At 42.8% G+C, this 25,913-nt stretch overlaps 2 protein-coding genes across 3 annotated transcripts; both read left to right on the top strand.

Moving 5' to 3' along the window:
- Window positions 1–6,707: 6,707 nt before the first annotated feature.
- LOC118315017 (caldesmon) lies at window positions 6,708–21,071 on the top strand. The gene is made up of 17 exons (XM_035641920.2): window positions 6,708–6,867; window positions 7,199–7,302; window positions 10,291–10,416; window positions 11,405–11,726; window positions 11,819–11,860; window positions 11,951–12,574; window positions 12,913–12,948; window positions 13,063–13,130; window positions 13,540–13,786; window positions 13,892–14,017; window positions 14,472–14,515; window positions 14,621–14,699; window positions 14,789–14,920; window positions 15,004–15,150; window positions 16,532–16,603; window positions 17,736–17,772; window positions 19,173–21,071. Exons 2-17 carry the CDS (start codon window positions 7,229–7,231, stop codon window positions 19,187–19,189), a joined length of 2,193 nt encoding a protein of 730 aa, XP_035497813.2. The 5' UTR covers window positions 6,708–6,867; window positions 7,199–7,228; the 3' UTR covers window positions 19,190–21,071.
- Window positions 21,072–21,334: 263 nt separating this feature from the next.
- Window positions 21,335–25,798, top strand: tnnt2d (troponin T2d, cardiac). 2 transcript variants are annotated; one of them, XM_035641932.2, is made up of 13 exons: window positions 21,336–21,482; window positions 22,187–22,241; window positions 22,374–22,384; window positions 22,468–22,485; window positions 22,603–22,624; window positions 22,710–22,767; window positions 22,857–22,973; window positions 23,062–23,139; window positions 23,228–23,338; window positions 23,961–24,073; window positions 24,227–24,317; window positions 24,773–24,810; window positions 25,591–25,798. In XM_035641932.2, the coding sequence occupies exons 2-13, from the start codon at window positions 22,204–22,206 to the stop codon at window positions 25,634–25,636; spliced, it is 741 nt and encodes a 246-aa protein (XP_035497825.1). In that variant the 5' UTR covers window positions 21,336–21,482; window positions 22,187–22,203; the 3' UTR covers window positions 25,637–25,798. The 2 variants fall into 2 exon arrangements, with proteins under 2 accessions (XP_035497826.1, XP_035497825.1); XM_035641933.2 differs by lacking the exon at window positions 22,468–22,485 and having other exon boundaries at window positions 21,335–21,482.
- Window positions 25,799–25,913: the final 115 nt, after the last annotated feature.

Genomic DNA, 25,913 nt, shown 5'->3' with positions numbered 1-25,913 from the left:
ACAAAAACGCTCCCAAATCTTCACTTCAACCACTTGATGGTTATCGTCCCTTTTCAACCAAACCAAACATTTGAATGGGCTGCAGAGAAGGTCGACTCCACACAGCGTGTTGTGGCTGGTCGACTGAATGGAATTTGCATCCTGGTCAGGGGCTTTTTCGCATGTGACCATGTTTGGTCATGCGGAGGAAAGCAGCTGCGGCTTCTTGATTGATTGCAAACGCCTCCGTGGCGTCTGTTTATCTCTGAGTGTGTTGAAAGCGCTTTCTTTATCTTTGAACGAGAGCCTTGTCTGATTTGGGGACGTGTAGTTACCTGAGAGCCTAACTTGTGTATATTTTAGCCGACGCTGTTATTAGTGCAATTCACAAGGAGAGCCACCGTGGGATCCCTTTTAATTCCCAACATGAAAATCCAAACAGTATGATGATTACAAATGTCACATATTTACAGCAGCCGATGAAACAGATGTTCACGTACAGCACCTCTGCCTTCACTTTGCAGTGAGCTGGAAACACTTTGAGTAAAAGTTGGAGATGGTGGTTGGCCTTTGAAGTTAATGTGGTGCCATCAAACCATTTTTTCGGACAGAATCATCCATGATATTGATTACAATTCAGAAAAATATGTGATGCCATACACAATGCTGCTGAAAACCTCGGGTACCAGCCCATGGTGGCAATTTGTGACTGGTACTTTGCATGCTGGTGCATATTCAGGGACCACACTTGTCTGGAGAGGATGGACGATCCTAGTGAAGCATGCGGCTCTCCTACTCGAGAGCACAGATGAGCCAGATTACGTTGGTGACCCAAATCTATCAAGAGTACTAAATTAAAGACTCTGAGATATCAGACCTCCTTCAATTATCCATCATCAAAAACCCTCTCAGATTTCAAACACTGGAAAGCATCAGCGAGGAGGGCCTGTCTGGTGTTTGTTAGTTTGCCAATGTCTGGAAGAACTCATAGATGTGAGATACACAAAGAATCTCTGCCTGTATTCCACTAATCTAGTCAACAAAGCTGATGAGCTGCTGTCAAGAGCATGAATGCATCGGGTCTCTTGTGGTCTCACTCTGCCGATGGCACAAAGGATTGTGGGCAAATTTTGCACAATAGATCCATTCCATATTTTACTTCCATTTTGGTTTCTGTAGTCAAATGACGGATCAACCCAAAGGCTCAGAATTGCATAAAAAAAGAAAGAAGCCACGCGTCAAACCTTTCACACAGGCAGAGCAGCAGGCTTTTGGTGCAGCGGTCATACAGCCTCCAAATGAAATCCTCTCCCCTCCAAAACAACAAATCACCAATGTTTTTTTTAAATTTACCAGCCGGGAATACTGTCGAGCAAAGAGACACAATGGCCGTTGTGTAAGACTGGCTGATGGATCAAGGGGAGAGTTGCATCAGATTCTCAACAATGATGTCCCCCTTGACAGCTGCCTTCCAACAAGGCACGTCTGTGCCACACATTACAGCTGATTGCAGCACAGGGATTATACTACAAGGGTCTCGTCATACGATTGGCTGAGAAGGTGTTTATGTGACTGAAACTCACATGAGGATATTTCAGTTACTTGTGTTTCACTTGTATTATTCAATATGCAGGGCATATGCATGAGCTATAAGTTTGGGACATTCTTTTGAAAATGTTTAGACTGAAAGTTTTGACAAAAATAATCAATAAATATTCTATGCATATACATACATATGCGTCATTTGAATAGAGTTTTAACACGCAACAAGCAAACAGAAAATGTCACTTTAACTTCAAGGTGCATTATTTTTAGTAGATTATTATTAAAGTGGATTTTAAACATCTTATTTATTATCTGCAATAGGGCTGCAAAGCAAACAATTATTTTCCTGATTGACCAATTTTTTTTTCTGTCTAAAATGTAAAACATTTGAGAAGCTGTTATGAGAGAATGTGGACAAGGCTTTCTTAAAAGTGACTTAAAACAATTATATCATCCATGCGCATAAAATACAATTTGTAGTTAGCTTGTAGATAGATTTGTAGTTTACAGTAAACTGACTAAATTAACAAATAAACGGTGACAAATCAGCAGTAATGAAAAATGAAAAAGTTCACAGAGCAGACAAAAATGATGCTTGGGAGAGTGTGTGTGTGTGTGTGTGTTTTACTGCCATGGGATAGCCAGTCATGGCTGCCACAAGTAACAGAACATGCAACTGACAATAACTGCTCTAGAGCAGGAGTCTCATGTTCATGATAATATTACAGCAGTGCAAAAGAGGCAAAAGGTTTATAAGTTATTGTCTTGCTTCCTTCATGCCACATCCACCAGTTGATTGATTGTGTGTGAGAGAGAGAGAGAGAGGGATGTACGACAGCGACATCCAGCTGCATGCAAGTCTTTCTCGAACATTTGCCAAATGAAGATGTGAGGTCTACTGGAACTTGCCAAACCAAATGTAAATCCTCCATTAGAATAATAATGCTTTTTCTGCCCTATTTTTGCATGTGGTCTAAATACACTGGCAGACTCTTTACAAAGACGCCACCATCCAGCCAGTAATTACAAAGCCTGACTATATACAAATAGCACATGGCATGTACACAATGCTGGGATGAATAGAAACACAAAGGAGGACCATGCAATTGATGTAATTATGGGGCTTTTAGTGGGAGTCTGTTGAAGTTTGTATTGCATACCGAGCTCTAATGTCTCGTAAGACTTATTATAACCTTCAGTGGGCCACTTGAGGGATTCTCAGGCTAAATCCCCAGCTTCAGAAACAAAAGGCTCAAATGTGGTCTTACTGTGATTTAACTGCTGGGCAACACTGGCATTGGATACTTCCAAATGAAAAAAAAATAGTTTCAGTCTGGACTGTGTCCATTAATCACATTTAATAGATCACCCGGTTTAAGTAGATCAGTATGTTAAAACCATGATTCCTTAGTCTGTGCTTCCGACATTAGTCACTGCCTTAAAATTCTGTAAAAATTACTTAAAGAGATCACATCACTAACACATCATATATTCAGCAGTTTATCCCTTAATATGTCAGAAACCTTTAGGCTTTTAGTATTTATAGGAAGTGTCTATATGTTTTTTTTTAAATTTAGCTTACTCATTCTGTAAGTTTCTACGTCATTGGCAGAAGGTGCTCAAGGGCATCAGGTGGTCATGGTTTATACATTTATAACAACCACCTCTAAAATGTTTTGTCCGGACGATACTGTATATGAGTTTGCAATAAATCACTTCCTTGTTTTGCTGAGTGAAGTGCCGTGTCATCCTTTTCTAGGAAAGCTCTCGTCAGAGATGCACTGGATGTTTTAGAGAAAGGCCTCATTCATTGAAGGCCTGCTCTGTGCGTAAGCCTTTGTGACTGTATATGGTATCGGCCATAGTGAAAATTGAACTGCTTGTGTCCCATTGTGATCCATCGCTCACTGTTGGTGGGCTCCACCGCAGTGGACTGAACAGAGTTACAGAAAACTGACACAATCTCATGTGGCTGAGAATGGATTATAATGCTGCGTTAGACTGCACATAAATATACTGCAGGTGTGTCACATCAATGTACGGGGAGAAAACATGATATAATCTGAATAAAGGGCGATGTCAACTTGACTCCGTGAGCTCACATCATGTGGATTCCCAGCACTGTTTGTTATGTTGTTATGGAAGGAGATGGGGGGTTTTGTTGGGAGGCAGGCCAGAAATCCTCTCTGCATTGTTTTCTCTCAGCATGTGGTGTCAAATGTCAAATGAGAAAAGTGTGTGTGTGTGTGTGTGTGTGTGTGTGTGTGTGTGTGTGTGTGTGTGTGTCGATGAGTATAACAGTCAGTATATCGAAAGGCCACCAACAGAAACTAGCAGTCTGTCAGAAAGTCGGTGCCGACGTTTCCTCGATCAATACTTTGAACCATTAATCAAATGCTGATGTGCTTTAGAAAGTCGACTTTATTTAAATTTGAAACTGGTACTTTGTACTTTTTCTTTGTTTACCTACTCTTGGTGTAATTTGAAGACAGAGCATGTTGAATTGTGAGATTGGCCTGAAGTTCACTTCATACATGTCTATGAGTTCAGTTGGAACTCCAGGAAATAACCCTTCTTCAGTGATAAGTGTTAAATGAACCTCACATCAACAACATCCTTTAAACAAAAAAATGACATTTTCTGATTTTAAAACACAAATTAATATTCAAGCACAAGACGATTTGCAATCCATATTTTGTTCAACACAAATTCCATGAATCCATCTCTACGGTGAAGCTGCACAATGTTTACTTTCTCTTAGCAAGACTAACTTTATACCATTGGATCATTTACAACAACTGTAAGTAACAGTAACAATTGCATTTAAACTGGAAAATGTTTTGAGAAGTTTATCACTAGAACTTTGACTGAAAGATTCCAGTAATTTAGCATAAAACAAATCTCGGTATATGTCTATTAGAATGTTTTGTCAGACGTGAGCCATAATATTTTGTTTTCTTCAAGCATAAAAAGTCTCATTAGTAATGGTACCAATGTTGCATCTTAATCATGATCCAAAATAAACATTCTGTATTAGACTTCAAAAAATAAATGAAATGAAAGTAGTTTAAAAAATAATTTCTGATTTTAATTTGCTGTGCCAAAATGTCTGGAGAGTTTTTGTTGGTTCCTCTGTAATTTCATACAACAGTGTACTGTACCTGTTGGCCTGAACCACGGCTAGACTTTGTTACAGACTCAAATAAAGTGTTCAGAAGGTGGTTGCTGACGGCAGCTGCCTTGAACCTGCCTTAGAAAAATATTTTCTATACAGTCTATACACTCAACTCTTTTTTTCAAAGATTATATCTATGAACACTTAAGACCATGCATCTGATTTCTTTGCTTTTTATGGTCTTACTGTATTACAAGTAGCTCAACTTTGGGAAATAACCCCTTAGAAGAGGAGGCCAAAATACAGTTTTATTATTATTTTATTAAAGGCTTTGGGTAGTAGTCAGGTAGATTGATTGCTGTGGATACACACTGGATTGTAGATTATATACTTTGGCAGGTTTATACTAGAATTACCATGTTGTGTATTATTCAGAATCTGTAATGAAATTTAAATGCACAGTGGTCTGGGAGCATGGAGTTTCAGTGGACCGGCATCAAACAACAGTAGAAGGAGTTAAGGGTTCACTTATTATGATGATGATGAATGGGGGTGTTATTTTTTACAACTCAGGCAAAGCTGTCTTGTAGATCAGGCTGCCCAGTGGATAGGCCCCCTTCTGCATTCAGGAAATAAGTTTTGGATTATTCAAACCGCCTTACTGAATTCAAGATGTCCTAGAGACCTACAAGTATTATTTAAACACATTCAAGAATTGCATTCATTGGTTTGTGAACTGCCCCCTTGAAGCCTTGAGTTTAGAACTTTGACCAGCGAACTCTGGTGTTTTTTGCAACCGGACGAAGGAGAGGGGAGTGGGCCGGACTGAGAGCTTGTCCACTGTGCGCCCACCTACACCTGCAACCATGCACTGATTGGGCAGCAGCAGCTGTCAATCACGCTGCCCACGCTCGAATACCTACAGTGCTTTATTGTCTATTTTACTCTAAATGAGACCATAAAACTAAAGATTGAGACCATGAACTCTCCAGGAACCTGTTTACTGACGTTATAAATCAAGTGAGTAGTTTTGAGTTTCAGTTTGAGTCATTTTCTCATAGACTTCTTAAGAAAAAACGGACTTCTTTTTGCAACAAGTGAGTCGCCCTCTGCTCATTATTCCAGAGAACACTGGCTTCAGGCACTTCAGCATTTTCTGGACCCGGTGACTACGTCCGTTCATATACACGGTCTATACTACAAGCACCTCTACAGCTCACTAATTACCTTTATATTAAGCAGAAATAATATGAGAGGTCTAAGATCTTTATTTAATTCATCTATTGGTCAGAAAGCGAATAATCCAACAATGATATCACATAATAAACTGATGATTAAGAACAAATGTGAGAGAGGAAAGTGGCAGCAGAACAATTTCCCAAGAAGAAGATTATGCTCTGAAACCAAGATGCACCAGAGTACAGGTAATCCAATTAGGTTCGTCCAAAGAGGCTTGAAATCCAAGTGAGCTAGAACCAGATGATATGTAGATTTGAATGTCTTTTAAGCTGCACCTCCAGCGGCGTAAAGAAATGTTTGACAAAACAATCAAATGAAATCTTTTTTATTATTTTACTGTCTCTCTCTCTCTCTCTCTCTCTCTCTCTCTCTCTCTCTCTCTCTCTCTCTCTGTAGATAACAACTTGTAGCCAATAAAAATACATGGTAATTTTAGGATTTGTATTGAGACTCTAATGATAGGTTGCTTAATGGCTTTAGTCCATTCAAGATTGTTGAAAATGGACATTTGGTTGCAGGAGCTTTGCACAACTCGATGACCCGGCGTTCGCTCTGCAAACAAAATGACCACACAGAGAAGACGAAAGAGGTCAGGGGAGCAAGTAATGTGTGAAATTACAGAAAATCAGACTCCACAAGCTGGGCAGCGCATCGCACAGGGCAAAGACAGCGGATGAAGGGAAAAGAAGAAATTATTTGAGCAAGTCTGAAATCAGAGACAAGGGAGGGGAGAGGGAGAGAGGGGGAGAGAGTAGGAGTCAGGTTGAGGAAGAGGAGGAGGAGGGAGGAGGGAGGAGGGAGGCTGGGAGAGAACGAGAGGGACGCAGAAAGGCAGGCTTTGCCTTTTCTGGTAGTTAAAAGCCAGTGAAAGAACAAGCAGGAATTCCTGGTGCAGCAGAGGGGCCGAGATATAAACCAGACTGTAGCAGTTGATGTATGACGAGAGGGAGACACTGCTGTCCATGGACTGAACTTCAGCTTCTGTTCAGGTAGTATAAACCATCAGGCACTGTGGTTTGTTTGTTCCTTTTTTTTACGCATGTCATGAAGCTGACTTGGGTGGTCGCCCCTGTGCTCTTGGACCAGTTTTATCAACTGCTTCTTAATGAGTTCAGAAAGCTTTGTTACGCATCTAACACCCCAAAAGTGTGGAACTTTCACGACGATGAAACGAGACTCATCCTGTGTGGTGGGATGATCCGGCTGTACTCACATTTTCAAAGAAAAGGAGGGAAAGAAGGTTGCAGGGTGGATGGGCTGGTGACCGATGAGTGAAACACTTTTGAAACATCACGTGCTCAACCTTTTTGTATTTTTCAGTGAGAAAGCGAGGAGACTCTTTTGGGCATCATGGACGACGACTTCGACCGCCGCATGGAGCTGAGGAGGCAGAGGAGAGAGCAGATGCGCAACGAGGCGGAAACGTGAGTGCGCACACATGCATGCAGATGAATACGCTGTCGTGGAAGACCACACAGACTCATCAGGGACTAACATCCCCCCACCCCCAAATTCTTAGACCACATCTGCAGTAACTGCTCACGAGGAAGTCGCGCCAGTGCAGTGGAGCCAGTTTTTGGAAATGTTCACAACAGTTTTTCTTGGTCCTCCGCTCATGCAAAGTCCTATTGACAGATGACCGGCGGTCAAAGTCTGCTGTGTGTATGTCTTTGTGTGTGCTGGCTCTGAGAGCGCCTGTGCGACTCCACGTGGAGCGGCCGATTGGAGCGGACAGGACTTGGATGGTGCTCCGATGATGACAGCTTGATGATCTCCACTCGTTAGGGGGAGTCAGTCGACTGTGCTGCTGTTTGGATTTGTCCCTCGCTCTCCGTCGCCTCCCTCCCTCGCTCTCTGCCCTCAGATAAATATTACAGTGGCACAAGACCACTGCAGACTCTGCTTGTAAAATGCGCACTCGTGGGTGCTATTTTGTATTTAACAGGTCAAAATATTCTCCAAACAAACTTGGACAATGTGCAGTGGTGTCAACTGCTGATGTGACACGCCTGTAGCTGTCAGCTGCTGCTCAAGTGTTGCTCAATGGTAAATGAGTCGGCGAAGTTAATGAGAGAATCAAGTATTGTGATGAATTTTCATGGGACCAGAGCCCACTGACACGTCTGAAGGCAAATTAATGACAAGGGTCTATTGGATCGGCTGGTTTTCACATCCCGACATTTCAGCAATCAACATGTCTGTTTTTAGACTCGACAAAAGAGAAGAGCTGAGGAAATGCACAGTTGCAAAATGTTGATGCCGTTTGAATGAGTAACTTCTGTGCAAATCCTTAGTCGTTGACTTTTTATTGTATTTTTCCTTTTTTGTAATTCCACCACATGTGTATTTGTCACAGCACTGTTGGCCTGTAACCACACATTCAACCTCACCGTGCAGTGATGCGGGGTCAGACGAGTGCGTGTCTAAATGTTCCCTGTTGTCAACAAGCAAAACCAACATCTAAGAACCACAGTGTTGTCCAAACTATAGTTCCCTCTTCACAATGCGTGTGGCCACTGGTTTATTTTCAGTTGACTCTGCGTTGATCCTGCCGCTGCGAGAATTGGAATCACTTGAGTGCGAAATGTGTATTCATGTGCGGCTGAAAATATTCAACCCAACAGATGCATGGTGGGGGTGATCGGGGTGGATGGTGTGCGTACAAAATGCTCAAAGGGTTTTCTTTCAGAGTCACTTGTGGTTAAGTATAAAAGCACTTAGGTTAGTGAAAGGCTGTGGTTTTGTAGTTAATGTTAATAAACCCTGGGGTCAACATGACCACACTTTTTCAATATATTCAACCAAGTGCTGTGAGAGTCTGAACGCACAACACCATACAACACTTTAATAGTGCTGCTAAAGTGGCAAAATCAGACGTTGCGGAGGGAATAACAAACGTCGAGAAAGAACATTTTAATGATATGTTCAGGATGCAGGATATCTACAAAGAGCCAAATATGGAAATGCAAAATTAAAATAATATAAAAAATAATATAAATCCAATTTCTGGGAGACAGGGTTGGGACTTGAAGCTCACACACACACACACACACACACACACACACACACACACACACACACACACACACACACACAGGTTGGTGAGGTCAGAACGTATTGAGAGTTTTTGTTTTTCAATAGGATTTGTTAAAAAGTATAGACTCATCAGTTTTACCCACTAAGGGACAATAGCGAAACGTGGCCATGACATCATCGCTCGCATCATTTTCTTTCAGCTCAGGAGTCAGTCGACGTCAGACGTCCTGTCAGAGCCTCAGTGAAGTCAATCTTTCTCAGTCTCTCAGACAGCTCTGCCAGCCTCGCCTTCCTCTCCCCCCTCCTGATTCTCAGCTCCTCTCTGCAGCACAAGGAAATGCTGCAGACGCTGGAATGTTTTGACTACTGTTTTTTTTTTTTAGTTTTTAGGGTTGTTTTTTTTAGCAGAACTCGACCATTAAACGTGATCAGTTTGAGAGTTTTCTGTTGCTTTTCTGTCATTTCATTCTGTTCTCCTGTTGCCCAAGAAGCCTTCGTCATATTTCCCCTCACATCCCTCAGGTTGCCCATCTGGAAATGTAGCAGTAAAACTCTTGCAGCAGTCTCACAGTAGGCCTCCTGCTGGAGGTGGAGTATCTAATTGAATTACTTCCTCGGTGATTACTTGAAGCGTCCCATGCCATTTGCAGGAACCTTTGCCTGGGGATTTGTTGGATTTCCGCTCCATTTGGGTCTTTGTTTCTATTTTAAAGACGGAGAGGATTCCTGTGGTTCCCATCCAACTCTTCCTCTCGCAACATCTGTAAATCATTGTGCAGATGAGCAGAGGGGAATAATACCCATGCGCTATCAATGGACCATTTCAAGGGCTCTCTCCCTGCCTCATAAAGCCTGGTAATGCTTGGAAAGATACAGCCTGGCACACGCCAGGGTCTCACTGGGAATGTGCTCACAGTTGGAAAAAGGTCATTTGCAGGATGTGAGAGAGATCTGGAGGAAAAGATAGGTGGGCAAGCCCTCTCTCCTGCCGCCACGGTCTGAGATTATACTTCGTTTTTTTAGTTTTTTGCAGTGCTTAGTTCTAAGAGGGTAATTCTTCTGGAGAACTCGATTTCTTCAATGTTACATTTGGATCTCAGGCACACACACAGTGTGTGTTTCTAGTTATATCTTAGCGTGTTCTCGCTCTGTTGCGGTTTTCCAATCTTGATTATGTCTTTTGATGTCAGCTTGAAATCGTTTGGCTTACATCACTGGTTCGCAACCTGGGGGTGTAGATGCCTCAAAGGGTCCAAAGAAGAAGTTGAGGGGTCACTATATATCGTTGTCACACAAGATACGGAATAAATAATACTGAAATGTCTTCAGACAAACGCTGTAGGTTTTAATGTGCATCTGTATATGTAATGATTCAGGGTGGGTTACAACAACGACGATGATGAGGAGGAAGCACGGGAGCGAAGGAGACGTGCGAGGGAGGAGAGGAAGAAGATGAGGGACGACGATGAGCCTGGTACCACGGATGTGATCAACACTAACAGGTAGAATGCGGATGAGGGGTCAAGAACCATGTACTGTAGTACTGCAGTGGGTCATAGGTCATAGGTCAAGGTCATAGCATTGAGGACATTGAACAGGGTCATTTAGCAAAAATCCAACAGTGATAGCAGTTTAGTGAGTGAGTGTACAGAAGCAGCCCGAGTGCAAAGAGAAGGACTCAAACAGAAGCACAGGACAATACGTGCAGACAAACAGTTTTGAGCAGGAGCAGAGCAAATTTGCGTGTGAGCAGGGATTGTTTGAGAGAGAGGGCTGAGAGGGATGGAACGAATTAGAAAATCTGAACACGATGTGACGCAATAATGCCCCAGAACGTTCTCCAGAACAGCACAATTATGAACGTTTGGTAACACTTTAAACTGTCATTTTTGTTGTATGAGTCAGGTACCAACAAATTCTAACTGATACTTAAATGTAGGAACAGTTGAAGAAAACAGGGGGGTAAGAATACTGGAAACCTACGAGGTTCAGTACTGGGTAAGATCATTAAAGTTCTGGGGAAACTGCAGGCTATGAGTCAGCTTGTTCACAACAGCCAGACATGATATTACCACCCACATTACTCTTTGATATTAAAGTTTAGTTATATTCAATGCACCAAGAGTTAGTCATCTACTGTTCATACACCTTGTGCTATACTATCAGATCACTTTATAGTGTTATAGTTTTGATAGAAACTGTTCATGTCTGTGCACTTGACAAGGGGGAGAAAAACGTGTTAATAAAACCCTGTGGGTGTAGCTGACTCATCTGTATTGAATTTCCTCTTGTATTTAGTTTGTAGCAAATTTTAAACTCTTGGCATTGATAATCACTTCCAGCTGAACAATTCAATGAAAGATGTGGGTTTGTCACACCCCATCGTACAGGAAATATAACTGTATTGGGAATTTTAGAGATTCAGATTTAACCAAACGTGAATTCCGGCCCCCAGAAATTGATGTTAAAGTCGATTTCACGTTCTTGCAGTGTCACAGAGTCCGAGTCCGACACCACCGCCACCAGTGCTGGAGGCGCAGATGATGACCAGGCTTTGCTGGAGCGCCTGGCCAAGAGGGAGGAGCGCAGGCAGCAGAGGATGAAGGAGGCCATGGAGAGACAGAAGGAGTTAGACCCCACCATCAGCACCTCCAACAGCACAGACAGCCCGCTGGAGGAGGAGTCCTCCGTCAGCAGCAGCGCTCAGCAGCATACAGAGGGGGAGGAGGAGACACGTGTCCAGGAGGAGGTGGCACAGGCTGATACAAACTCCTGGAGGAAAGAGGAAGAAGATGACGAGCGAGAGGAGAAGGTAAAGATGAGTTTTCAGCTTTTTCCCATTCAGAACTCAAAGAAGACATACGCTTTTATGTTTATATTCGTATATATTTTTTCCCTTGACAGGAATCTGCTGAGGGGTCAAGACCTCCAGGCACAAGAAACGAGGTATAACTTCCTAATTTCCTCCTGACTTCATTTATTGATCCACAAACAAAGAAAATGATGGAAAATAATTAAATATATCTTATCTCATAGGAGGAGACTGAAGCCGCAGCAATAGAAGTAGAGGTTGATTTAGGAAAAGAGGGCGCAGATGAGGAAACAGTTCCCGATGTTGACAACGAGCAAGAAGAACGGAAGAGGAAAGAAGAGGAGGAAAGGCAGCAAAAAGAAATGGAAGAGAAGCTGAGGAAAGAAGAAGAGGAGAGGCAACAAAGGGAAATGGAGGAAAAGCTAAAGAGAGAGGAAGAAGACAGGCAACTGAAGGAGGAGGAGGAAAGGAAGAAGAGGGAAGAGGAGGAACGAGAGCAAAAACGAGTGGAAGAGAGGATGAGAAAGGAGGAGGAGGAAAAACAGCAAAAGGAACTAGAGGAGCGACTGAAAAAAGAGGAGGGGGAAAAACTAAAACAGGAGATGGAGGTAAAGAAGAAGGTGGAAATGGAAGAGAAGAAGAAAAAGGAGGAGGAGGAAAAGAAGCAGAAGAAAGAGCTGGAGGAAAAGAAAAAGAAAGAGGAGGAGGAGAGACGGAAAAAGGAGATGGGGGAAAAGAAGAAGGAGGAGGAGGAAAAGCGGAAAAGGGAGGCCGAGGAGAAAAAGAAGAAAGAGGAAGAGGATAGACGCAAGAAGAGAGAGATGGAGGAGAAAAAGAAGAAAGAGGAGGTATTGGTGTGATTCATCAGACTTTTCTCCGACAGTCAGTCTGGACCCAGAAAACTGGGATGAGGTCTTCTGATGATGTGTTAATGTCCCTGTTAGTAAACCAACAGAATAAAGACATTTGAATGTAAAATAATCTTAAACCTCAGGATTAAGTGACACTGATTTGATCAGATGTTGTTCTTGCAGATATCTGCTGTTTGTTATGTAGGACAAAAGATGTGGCAGTACGATGTGTCTTCAATTCACATCTGTGTTGCAAATGACATCACACGTTTCAACTGAACTGAGCTGCTTTTATCATTGTTTTAATCTTGTTTTTTTTTGTCTTCTGAATAAAGGAGGAGAAGCCAAAAAGATTTGGTTTGAAGGAAAAGGTAAAAAACAAAATTCATTCTCCTTCAAACACCTACAACGGGTTCTCGTCTAACAGTGAAGAGAGACGGTGCAGTGGTTTGATGTGTAACTTTATTTCTCTCTTTTTTCGTCAGAACGAACCAGTCAAACAGAACGGATCCTTCATTGAGAACAAGCTGAAGAAAACAGAGAAGACATCCAGGTATAGATTTCTGCTCAGACTCTTCATTTACAATACGACATTTACAATCCCAGGGAACCTGAGGGACTTGCTAGATTGGATTATATCAGGACAAGGCTCATTCTAACTTAAAGATACATACATGTACCATCCTTCCACGGATGGATTACCTAACGTCCCTACTGGACACGTGCCCAGGGGTCAAGAGGTCAGGGGAGCCACTGGGCAGAGCCTCTGTTTAAAGTATTGTGTTTCAAGAGTTTAATATTCCCTGTTTGTGTGTTAGAAACCCCTCACCCTGACCGTTAATTCTATTGGCAAGTTGTTCTTATGATGAGGTTTTTATTATTTTTAACTCGTCAGTCGCTAAAACATGTGCATTTGTACACACGTGTGTTGGTAATACAACAACCGCTCTGTCTGTGAGCAGGGACAACGCTCCCTCCGCTAAGACAGACGACGTGGAGCGGCAGGAGGCCGAGCGGAAGCTGCAGGAGCTGAAGCGCCGGCGAAACGACGCAGAGAGCGAGGAGTTCGAGAAGATGAAGCAGAAGCAGCAGGACGCGGAGGCCGAGCTGGAGGGGCTGAAGAGGAAGAGAGAGGAGAGGAAGAAGATCCTGGAGGAGGAGGACAGGCAGAGGAAACAGGGGCTGGAGGACAAGAGAGTCAAAGAACAGGTGAGGACGGATTCATCGGGGATCAGCGAGTAAGTCCAGCTGTCCCAAGAAGCTGTTGGTGAGCGGTGACAAAGGTGTGACAGTGAACTGTGGCTTTCATAACAGGAGGAGAGGAAGAGGATGAAGGAGGAGATAGAGAAGAGGAGGGCGGAGGCTGCGGAGAAGAAGAAACAGAAAGAGGACGACACCAGGAAACCCGCCTTCACTATCAGTCCCAAAGGTTCCTCCAAGGTAAAGAGTTTTGGACCAGAGGTTCAGACATCGTGCAGATGTTCTACGGGGTTTCCATCACTTCCTCTGGCATCTGAGCTGTGCTCCAACTATGACTGTGATGCATTTTCTTGCTGGATTATTTTTGGAGGTATGCTGAGAAAGAAAAAAAAAAAAAACGTAGACCAGGCTGCGTGTGCGTGTGCGTGTGTGTGTGTGTGTGTGTGTGTGTGTGTGTGTGTGTGTGTGGCTCCCTTGCAGCCAAACTCCAGCTCAAACTCTCGGGCAGCAGCCAGCATAATGTTCAAGCACAGAGAGACCTTCGCAGGGACAGGCTGGTCTGCCCCTCAGTGAGGACAACAACGACAAAAAGCCTAGGACAGCTCGACCAAATCCAAATGAATGTGTCCATGTCAGTAGCAGACTGGTTCATCTGGTTTTATAACTGTTAACATTATGTTTTTTTTCTGTGCAGATCGGCGAGAAGGCCGAATTTTTGAGCAAATCAGTCCAGAAAAAGTGAGTCATTTACAATATTGTATGGTATCAAAGTGAAGCAACATAATTCAATGAACCAGGGTTGACGAGCCGTATTAAAGTGAAGTGGGTTGTTCCTCCTTGCAGCACCGCAGCCAGAGTGTCACACACTCCAATCGTCTCCAAGATAGGCAACAGACTGGAACAGTACACTTCCGCCATCCAGGTGAGACTCGACAACATAATTCACTGTCCTCAGAGTAAAGCTGTTTCCGTCCTTCCAAAAGTAGTCAAATCCATCCTCTGTCTCCACAGGGAAACAAAGACGCCAAATCCCCCAAGTCTCCAATGGCAGATATCCCTGCAGGAGGCGCGCGCAGCATCAAGAGCATGTGGGAGAAGGGCAACGTCGGTAGCTCCTCCGACAGTCCCGCCCCTGCCAACAAGGTGAAGGACTGAGAAAGCAAGAGGGGTCGACAGGTTTGCTGATACACTGACCGACTGAGTGTTGTTCAACTCTCTTTTCCCAGGATGTGGCTGGTATCAAAGGAGGCGTGGCCGGACGTGTCAACAGTTGGATGGCAAAGCCTGCAGAGCCAGAGAAGACAACACCTGCACCTGCACCTGCAGCCGCAGCAGCAGCAGCAGCAGCATCACCCGCAGCAGCAAAGCCGGCAGTAAGGCCCGATAAACCCTTGCCTTCATCGCACGCACTACTGTAAATTGGACACCAGTGTTACTCTAACAAAGTAATCCCCTGATATCCTGAAAACGCTAATGTTCTCATTTGCACGTCAACTTGCCAGCCTTTTGTTGGCGGCGGGCTTTATGTCTGAGCTCCAAGGGTGGACGGTGCTGCTGTCTGGAGTCTGGTGACACCGCATGGACACTTTGTTCAACAGCATCTGCTGAGAAAGCAGCATGGCCATGAAACCCTCACTAACCCAAACATTTATGATGAAACCATCATAATTGATGAATTGATGATTTAGGCATAAAACTGTGGGAACCCACTGAACATCCAAGAACTTATTATTGAACAATAACTGTTCGAACACAAGGCACATAGTCGGACAGCTGTATATCAACGTACCCCCTTTGCATAATTATTTCTATGCGTCTGTATACATCGATCACACGTAGGTATATCAGATTATATCGCAGCCCACGAAGCATACAGCATTCGCAAACTGTTGTCTCAATCTTTGTGACTGTCTTTGCCAAAAAACAAAACTATTTTTGTCTCACTGTGACTCCGTAATTATAGTCTCCTTCAAAGGTCACGTCCCTTGACCTTTGTCCCATACAGAGACATCATTATCCTATTTGAAAACAAAACAGCAAATACATGGAATTATTAATTTCGTTTATTTACCATAAGATTGCGCCCTTTAAATAGAGGGGGTCATTCGTAGCCGGGGACTTGGCGGACACTGCGTCCTTCACTGAAAGTAGCACACCAGCTGCTAATCCCCCCACGTCGTCTGGAGACATTACACTGTGTCCATAAGCAGCAGGACCACTGCTGGATGATGGTGTGACATTGTTCTCACGTGAAATTTACGAGCGGGATATCTTTAGTGTCAAACAGTCCTGACCAGAGGAGCGGTTGTAACCTTGCCTCTACTTTTGCGGCAACACTCCCCCCTGATGGGATGAAACTGCAGAGCACTCATGTCTGTACTCCCCTCTCTGTGTTCACTCGTTGACGTCTCATCTGCCTTTCGTTCCCCCTTTGCTAATGCACTCCTTTCTTCAGCTTTGCTCAATTCAACTATGCAACCGTCTCACCACTACTACAACCAATAATCATAAGCACAATGAATGTGTATAGACCTCATAACATCAGTCACTGAATCAGTTCTTCTGAGGAATTAATACTTTTACTGTTGATACTTCCAGTACATTTTGCTGCGAATACTATATCACTTTAATAAGATTTAGAAAGCAGGAGTGTTTCTATGTAGTTGTACTTGCACTCAAACTCAGGTAAAGAATCAAAGTACTTCATTGTCCGCTGAATTACACTAAAAGGTGCGTGGTTGTTGTTTGTGCCAGGATGTGAAACCAGGCGACGTTGGTAACAAGCGTGGCATGTGGGAAACCAAGAAGGCCTCTGCACCTGCCAAGGTAACACACATACATTCATGCATACATGTGCACCTCTTCTACTGTTTGAAGGAATCCAATGATTTATGGTGACGTGATTCCGTCTGTGTGTTTCATCCAGTTTACCTAGTAGATGGGTGAAACAGGTAACGCTCAGTGCACGTTCCACCGGGCATGGTGTGACTGAATTTGTGATGTGTACACTTTTTTTTTACATCTTTGCCCAACACACGTCATTTGAGTTGTTGAGTTGTTTTGTGCCAGTTCAGTCAATTCAAAAAGTGACTATTTTTCAATCAAAATCTGTACACACGATTCTTCTGAAAGGGACTGAATGGACCCAACCTTACTCCATATACTTCCTCACCTAAATCTCTCCTTTGCTCTTAACAATTACCAAATGGTTTCAACCAAGTACACATTAATTATCTCCTATTAAAAAGTGGGATGTATTTTGGATTTTAAATCTGCGCTTGAGCTGCCTGAACTGAAATGGAAATACTGATTTTGATGTAATTATAACGTGGAACTTTTATTCACACCATATTATTTATAATACTTGTGTCCCAGACTGGCCTTGAGGACACAAATAGTTCTTCTTGGCTCTGATGTGGCTGTTCGTTTGGAACATGGATTACTTTACAACACGAATGTGATCTATGTGTTGTTACCGGACATTTTGGCTGCACAGTGCACTGTGTGTTTCATGCCAAGATGCTAGTTGCATTGCACTGGGGATATTATTGTTGAGTGCATGTGGTTGTGTTTCAATGCTGATGTGTTTTTCTTTTTTGAGTGTTTGAAAAAAGACTCTGACGTGGAATTTCACCCAATTTTTTATTCGTACACTTCAGCAATAAACTGATCTGATGTATGTTGCAGTATATCATGAATCTGTGAAACCATTCCACTACTCCCCCTCTCACATTTCACAGCCCATACATCCAAAAATGAAATAAAGATTTTCATATGATTTCATTTATTAGGATCCTCGTTCATTCTCAGGAAGCGGGAGCTACTCATATTGGGGTCTTCACACCTAGTAAATTGAGGAATTGTTTCAACACAATCATCTGTTTTCATAAGGCCTCACTAAATATGTGATATGTTGATTTTCTCATTATTTCTTCCCTTCATCCCTTCTTGTTTACAGGTGGCAGTTGGAGTAAAGAGCAAATTCGTCACAAATGGTAAGTTGAGTGGCTGTAACTAAATACATTTACTCAAGTATTGTTCTTAAGTATAATAATTTACATTTATGCTATTTCATACTCGTACTAATCTAAAATGACAAATGTTGTACTTCCTTCATCTATAGTCACTGCGTATTGCTGTAAATTAAACTGTCTATGACGTTTTGAAATTAGCCTGACCTTGACCAGCTTGATTGGCGAAATGCAACTTCACTTGTTAATGTATCAGTGAGAAGAAGTCCTCATTCTGTGGATACTCTACGTTTTGGCAGATTTAGTGGACATCTTCCAGAGTTACAATAATTATAGGGCTGAATTCCGTAGTTTCTCCTTTTTCCTCTGCTGACCTGTACTGCACCGCCGACTAAATGTTTACATGTTACATGCTAATCCAGGATTTGTCCTGATCAGCTCTCAGGGAGGCAGAGTTTAGTAGAGTCATCTCTGTCCTTCAAACCATTTTCTGGGTGAGGGGGGTACATGCCATGGCTGATTTATGGCCCCCTGCGGACCCATAACCACTACAACCGGCCAGCCCTCCTCTGTGCCAGGGTGGCTGTAAATCAAATCGGCTGCAGGAGATATTTGGGCCCTGTGGCACTGTGGTCTATATTTATAGAACCCCTGACCCTGACCTTGTTTCCCAGTATAAAGAACCTTCCAGACTCCGGGGATGGCTGTCGTGTCTTCGCACTGCGCTGTTCACCCGGTGCCACCTGGGCCGCCCAGTGTCGGCGAGCTGTGAAGCATGCCACAGTGCAGCTGCTTGATTTTCACATTACCATTGGCTGATGGGGGAGGATTACGACGCATTTGAGCAACAGATTGGGCTCAATCATGGGGCTTATTCACTCATTGTCGATGGTAAAGACCTACCGTGTCGCCCCACAGCCCGGAAGAATAGTTCAGATGTAACCTTAATCGTGAAAAAAAACAAAGTTTGGCTCAGCAGAGCTGTTCCGCTTCTTCTTCTTTTCCTTCGTGATCAAAAGTCACATTTCTTCTGGCATCGAGCCCCCCCCCCCCGCCGCTTGAACCAGAATGTGAACAATAGGAGTGGAAAAGTGTTTGTCAAGTGTCAGCTTCGATCCCCTAAATAGCCGTCGTCCCCACTTCTTCATCAGAAATAGACCGCTGGGCAATGAAGTAAAGGGCAAGTGACAAAGTTACAGCTTTCAATCATGCACAAAAGAGTCCTGGCTTTGACTGCAGGATATGTGTCAGCAACAAGAGGACTGTGTCTGGTGTACAAACACACACGTACATACGTTGCACACATACGGATGTAGACGCTCGGAGAAGAGCTCATTCAACACTTCATGGCGTCGATCTAAACGCAACACAGCTTTAACACAGTGACTAATGGATCTTTAATGTCTCTGTCTCTTCTCTATTACCAGGTGTGAGACCCTAACCATTGACGCCCTCATTTAAATCAAACCTTACCTGACCAAACACATGGCTACTCTGCTTCTGTATGCGAATCCATTTCCCCTCAACTCACCGGTATTTTGAGCGAAGTTCAGAACGGAATGAGGAAAAGACGATGGACGGGGACGAGGGACGTTGAAGGATTCCAGCGTGGAGGTTTTCCGGCTTTATTTTCCCGAGGACAGTTTGCACTGTCTGCATATATAAAAGTGAAAGAAAAAAACATTCTAGTTCATCCATTGAATTTGATATGATCTTTTTTTTTTAAACGAATGAATTCAAAGACGTCATACCTGAGAAAGAATGTTAAACCGCAAGTCGAATGATTAATAGTTGGTGGGGTTGATTGTGTTGCGTCCATCTGGTTGGTCCTCCATTCTTTTCTTTTTTTTCCGTTTAAAAAGTTAACGAGACGTCTTTAGCAGACTTCAGGATGCTTAAATGTTAGTTTGCTTTCAAGCCACACCGACCTGCCCAATGATAAGCATTTGTGTTTTACTGTCACTCACACACACACACTCACTGCTTCCTGGGATGATAGTCACAGTTTTGACTCCATAGAAAGCCTGTACATATTAGTTGGTACCACTTTCTGATGAGGAACTCTTTAAAAAAGGTTTATAAATAGTAACTATTGCCTTTTGTAGTGGCTGAAATATAATATACCCTTGCTTTATAGGTCTGTTATAAGTCATTAATTAAAAGAACTATGCTGTTGCAGACTCGAGAAGCGTCTGCCTATGGTTTTGGTGCCACTTTCTAATCAGGCATCACTTATGAAGGATTCAGTTAAGAGGTTAATCATTTTGCTTACTAATGCATTATAGATCAGTTATAAGGCAGTCGGGTGGCTGAGAAAATCCCATCACCTACTGTAAGTTTTCTTTTTACACACATTCATAGTCAGCCTGCTGACCGTGGTCATCTTCAGAGCGCCACCGTTTGAATGGATATTTGTTGTGAAACATATTGACAGTCATTGGATGGATTTTTATATTGTGCCATTATCAGGTCCAAATGTTTCATTTGTTCAACATCTCGGTTTATGAGCAAATAACTGCAAAAACTAATCACATTCCCATCGTCCTCGCCTGCACCCTGTGTTTATATACTAAAAGCAAATATCAGCATGATGAAAAGCTGAAATGATACGATGAGTGGATGGATTATTGTAGATCCCTCTACGAATGACTCTACAGTCTAGAGGGCTTATAATAAAGTGATTTATTAATGGACAACAACATTTATTGCTGCTTTGCTGTCAAATAGAAATAATGATTTTTTAAAACCTTGAAACCTAACACATGTTATTTTGAATGACCTACAACTGGTACATAAAGCATTAGTACATGACTTGTAGACTATCAATAAAGCTATTACACACGATGCTGAGGCCAGAGGACAGCAATGCAGCCAGAGTAACACAGTGAACACAGTGATCACAGTGAACCAATTCAACATTTCTGTCAACAACACATGTGGGAGTTTGAAAATTACATTATAACATAATATAGGCACAAGAGGAAGTAAAGTAAGTTATATGCAATCAACCATAATCAGCCAATCAGTGTCCAAACACAGTTCTACTGACCAGGTGACAGTATAAGACTTCATACTTATCTGTCATCGGTAAAGGCTTGCAAGACATTTGCAATATGCTCTGATGTTTTAATACTTACCAAAATTAACTCTAAATCGCAGCCTGCCGTTTCTTATCAGTCGGCGGTGCACATGGGTTGAATCCTGCCAAAATGTATTGGGAGTCTTTCATTATTGTTGTGGTACATTGCTCGGTTGGAATGTTTGAAGTTATTGTTTGTGCTCGCTTCAGCAATACAATAAAAATAAAAAGGAGGAAAAGGGTTCGTTATAGTTCTGTTGCTTTTTGTTTTTTAAGTATTGGGGGCAAACGTTGCTTCACGTCCTTCCTGACCACTTGTGAAATGATGGAGTGTTGAAACCTGAGTGGCTGGTGAAAGCTTGAATGGACATGAGACATTTTACCAGGTCATGAATGTACCTGCAGAGAGAGAGAGAGTGTGTGTGTGTGTGTGTGTGTGTGTGTGTGTGTGTGTGTGTGTGTGTGTGTGTGTGTGTGTGTGTGTGTGTGTGTGTGTGTGTCCAGCGGTCTAACAATAGACTGACTGGCCATAGGGTGCTACAATCACATGAGTCCGAAGGGTTGGACTATGTATCCTTGATGCTCAACCTGTTTGTGAAGCTCAAGGAGCTGAAGTCCGCCGCTCGTCTCTGAGCTCCTTCTGTCTGACTCACAGGTAAGGACGCTCTTGTGTCGCTACTTTAAATCAAAGCCTTTGAACAGCCATTAAATCTCGAAATGTATTGCGGTCTCAAAACAAAAGGTGTCCTGATCCCTACATTGGACTAAAAGACAAAATAAAAGATTTTGTAATTCGATAATTTTGCCAACTGCCTGTGTCCAAAAGCGACATTCAGCATGATGCAAAAATGTCTTAACATCCATGTTTCTGTCTTTTCTCGCTACAACAAAAAGTTTATTTGAAATGTTTGACAATAAGCGTGACTGAATTGCAATATTATTATTATACCGTACAGTAATATTACCGTACAGACCACAGGTTAACATTAAAGACATGAAGAGTTTTTATCAAAGTAATTACAGCAGCATCACCTGGAACAACGTTAAAATAAATTTTACAGTTTGTGGCAGTAATTTCACACAAAATGACCTTTCATTATTTTCTTAAAGAATTTTTGAACGCAATTTTATTACCTGCGAGTATTGAGTATGAGTTTTTTTTTCCAATCATGAAAGTGCACCTGTTGCTCCAGTAAAAGATAAGGATACTTCTTGTCCTGCTGCAGCAGTGAGCTCAGATATTTGGGTCAGTACTGTAAACTGCGTGGACTCTCATGCCGCCTCATGCTCCGCTGTGTGGTTTAATGATCAGAAGTGTGTGCCGGTCTAAAAATAGGCTAACAGGGATCCATTTTGCAGAGCTCATCTATAACAAAATGTCTGACACGGAGGAAGTCGTGGACGAGGAAGTTCAGTATGTCATGATTTTTCAACCCTTTTTGCACCATTCGTCGATTAGTTTGGTGGAACGGCAGAATAATAAATGCATCATAACAACAGTGTGTCTCTTCCTTTTGTCCTTTCTGTTGCTCTGTTTCTGCTGAAGGGAGGAAGAAGGTAAGAACATTGCGTCTACTTGTGTCTTTAAATACATTTACAAAGATTTCACTTTGCTAATTATTCATGTTACTGATCATCAGCACAAGAGGAGGCAACAGGTGAGACAAAACAATCCTTTAACTCCTTTCCTCCCCCCCCCCCATGAAAAGATTTGACAAGAACACAATAAACACAGTTTATTCACAATGGCGTCTGTTTGCTCTCCCTTGTCCCAGATGAGTCAAAGCCAAAGCCGAAGTAAGAATCCTCGCCCTCCTTCAGTTAAGAAATCAAAACACCATTCGATGCAGATTATACAATGATCAACTGTTCACCACTGCAGGTTTATGACGAATATATCCGCTCCAAAGATCCCTGATGGGGATAAAGTGGATTTCGATGTGAGTTAACGCCTTCGTCCTGACTGAAACCGCAACTCTGCAAACAATAGACGCATTTCTAACAGTGTGTGATCCCGGCCTGACGGCAGGACATCCACAGGAAGCGTCAGGAGAAGGATCTGTCTGAGCTGCAGTCTCTGATCGAGGCCCACTTCATCCAGAGGAAGAAAGAGGAGGAGGAGCTCATCGCCCTCGTGAACAGAATCGTGAGTGGTTTTCGGTCACAGCGGGACTCCGGGTGTTTCTGTCCGGTCCAAGTCACCGTGACATGTGAACAACTTGTGCCTGCTGCAGGAGAAACGTCGCGCCGAGAGGGCGGAGCAGCAGAGGATCAGGTCGGAGAGAGAGAAGGAGAGGCAGGCCAGGCTCGCGGTACGTACACTCACCTGTGACCTCACACTAGAGTTTATTCAACCAGACGCCGTGATGACGTCAGTTTTCCCCCTGTGCTCACGTCCAGGAGGAGAAGGAGCGCAGGGAGATGGAGGACCACCGCAAGAAGCAGGACGAGGACGCAAAGAAGAAGAAAGCCCTCTCAAACATGACCCAGCAGTACACTGCTGGGCACAAGGTCATTCAACCACTCACGGCTGGGAGTTTGTAAATGTGACACACGGTGCCCAAAGGTGACGAGTGAAGGCACAGATACTGGCTTGACCTTGATCCCTCGATTGATCACTTGGGACAAAAGGCTCCGTACACGTGTACAAAAAGTGGTTTGTTACACAGGGTCATCAAACTCTGTCATTCTACGCCGATGCAACACGTTTAAATATAAACTCACCTCGCGGAGCAGCACCTCTGCAGTTGAGTGACGCCTCTCGATTCAAATCAGATGTAGTCCCCCTCCTTTCATTCAGGTGCTACTGTGACCTGTGACACAGGTAGTTAAGTCAAAACAGAATTACTTATGAAATGAAATGTATGAGAAGGTTAAAACCGTACATACTGTATTTAAGTACAAATTTGAGGTACTCCTACTGTGTTTGATGCTGCCTTGTATGTTATTCTACATCTAAGAAGGAAGCATTGACCCTTTTACTCCTCTATATTTACTCAATAACTTTAGTTAGTATTCATTTTGCAAATTAAATTGCCCTGTAAATATTAGATAAGATGATTGGAAAACAGTCGGTGTGTTATCGTTACATTCAGATTGGCTTCTCTGTGTCTTCTCATTGTAACCGAAACAGACTGACAACAGGAAAGGAGCCAAGAAACAGACGGAGAGGGAGAAGAAGAAGAAGATCCTGTCCGACCGCAGGAAGCCTCTCAATGTGGATCATCTGAACGAAGACAAGCTCAAGTACGACAGAGCGCTGCGGCGCAGCAGGGTTTCCTGTGTATTTGAGATAAAGCTGGTTCATGTTAATACAGAGATAAACCCAATATTAGTACAACAAATTATGTTTTTTTGCACAGTGTCATAATATAACTTGATCCTCTTTTTTGTGATCAGGGAGAAGGCCAACGAGATGTGGCAGTGGCTGATGGGGCTGGAGGCTGAGAAGTTTGATCTCAGCGAGAAACTCAAAAGACAGAAATATGATGTGAGTCATCGTTCACAGAAGGAATTTATATTTTTAACACAGTCCACAATGATGACGATGTCCCCGCTGACACAACAAGACGATCTCCCTCATTTATGATGGAAATCCAACACACACCTGAACGACACCTTCCCTTCTTAATGTGCTTTTAATTTCCTCAGTATTAGGATTTATCTTCTGCATAGTCTAGAGACAATAATGATCAACGGAAACAGTTTCTTTTCTGTTATTAGGGTTCCTCTTTTGCCTCTGTGATGTAGTTTCCCCTCAGGTAAAATAGGTGATTCAAGTCAGAGGTAGAAATAAATTTGGCCCTCTAAAGTTTAGGGAAATTGAATGTTGGTTTTATAAAGGGCTTTCCCGTTTCCAATGTTAGCAGCCTCTGCTGGACATGTCAGGTATCCCACCTTTTAATTATTTGATTAACACTTACCAAGGATTATGTGTCCTTCCAGATCAACCAGCTTCTTGCCCGAGTCCAGGATCACCAGAGGTAAGTGCAGAAACCCCTGGGTGGATGAACCCTTGGTTATCATCAAGACTAGATGCTCTTTCTTGGATTCCTTACTCAGATCGTTCAACGTCTTGTCTAAATCCATCTCCTCTTCTATATCTGGTTACTTGGTTTGGAGAATAAGTGTATAAATACATATGAGAAGCTACTTCTTTGAGTCATGAGATGGGTTAAGAGATTACAGAGGACAATCCTTTGAGTAGATATTATCACAATCTTCTCTGAGACCAAGAGCAACATTTTTTTAATGCAATACAGCATGCAAATGTTCTTGTAAGATTATATTGTAACATTTTCATTAATTTCATAGATTAATGTGAAATTATTTTCAGTGTTAAATTGGGGTTTCAGTCCCAGAGAAAGTGCATGAATAGTGACCTATCTGTGAAATTCTTTCTCTATAAAAGGGGGAAACTTAAATTTGAAATCTTATTAGAAAGACAGATTCTGGAACACGTTGTTGTAATTTTCTATCTATTCAGATGTCTAGAAAATCACTAACCTCAAGCACATTGAGTCTACGCCTGCCGTATGAAATGTGCTGCATAAATAAACTTGACTGGATCAAACTGTCAGAGGATGATCTGCACTGAAAACATCACAGATTTTATTTTCCACATAGATACAACAGACTTGATGCAGTTTTTTGGGGGGATTTCTGTATCTAACATCATGAGCCAAAACACCTTGTTTATGGATTTGTCTGTCAAAACTGTTTACCTACTTGCCCTCAACTAACTGTCCACTGGGCTGTTTCAGTGCCAAAGGTCGTGGCAAGGGCAAAATGGGCGGCCGGCTGAGGTAGAGCAGCCGCCAGGCGACGACGACGACGACGCAGACCGAGACACCAGCGATCAATCCGCCCATGTGTCTATTGTGTGTGTGTGTATTCATTGTTCTGTTGTGTTGATGGATTACATGTCAATTACCATGATATCATAACAATAAATAAAGTCATTACATCCGCTCTGCTGTGTCTCTGCAAACTCACTGTCCAATTCTCTGTAACACAAAGTCCAGGAACAGGACATATTTACACAATCAGCCAGAATCCTTCAGTGTCAGATACCGAGAGCTCTACA

This window comes from Scophthalmus maximus, chromosome 7 (assembly GCF_022379125.1).
Source record: "Scophthalmus maximus strain ysfricsl-2021 chromosome 7, ASM2237912v1, whole genome shotgun sequence".
Taxonomy (NCBI): domain Eukaryota; kingdom Metazoa; phylum Chordata; class Actinopteri; order Pleuronectiformes; family Scophthalmidae; genus Scophthalmus; species Scophthalmus maximus.
The sequence above is the reverse complement of the archived record's forward strand: the minus strand, read 5'-3'. Positions and strand labels throughout refer to the sequence as shown.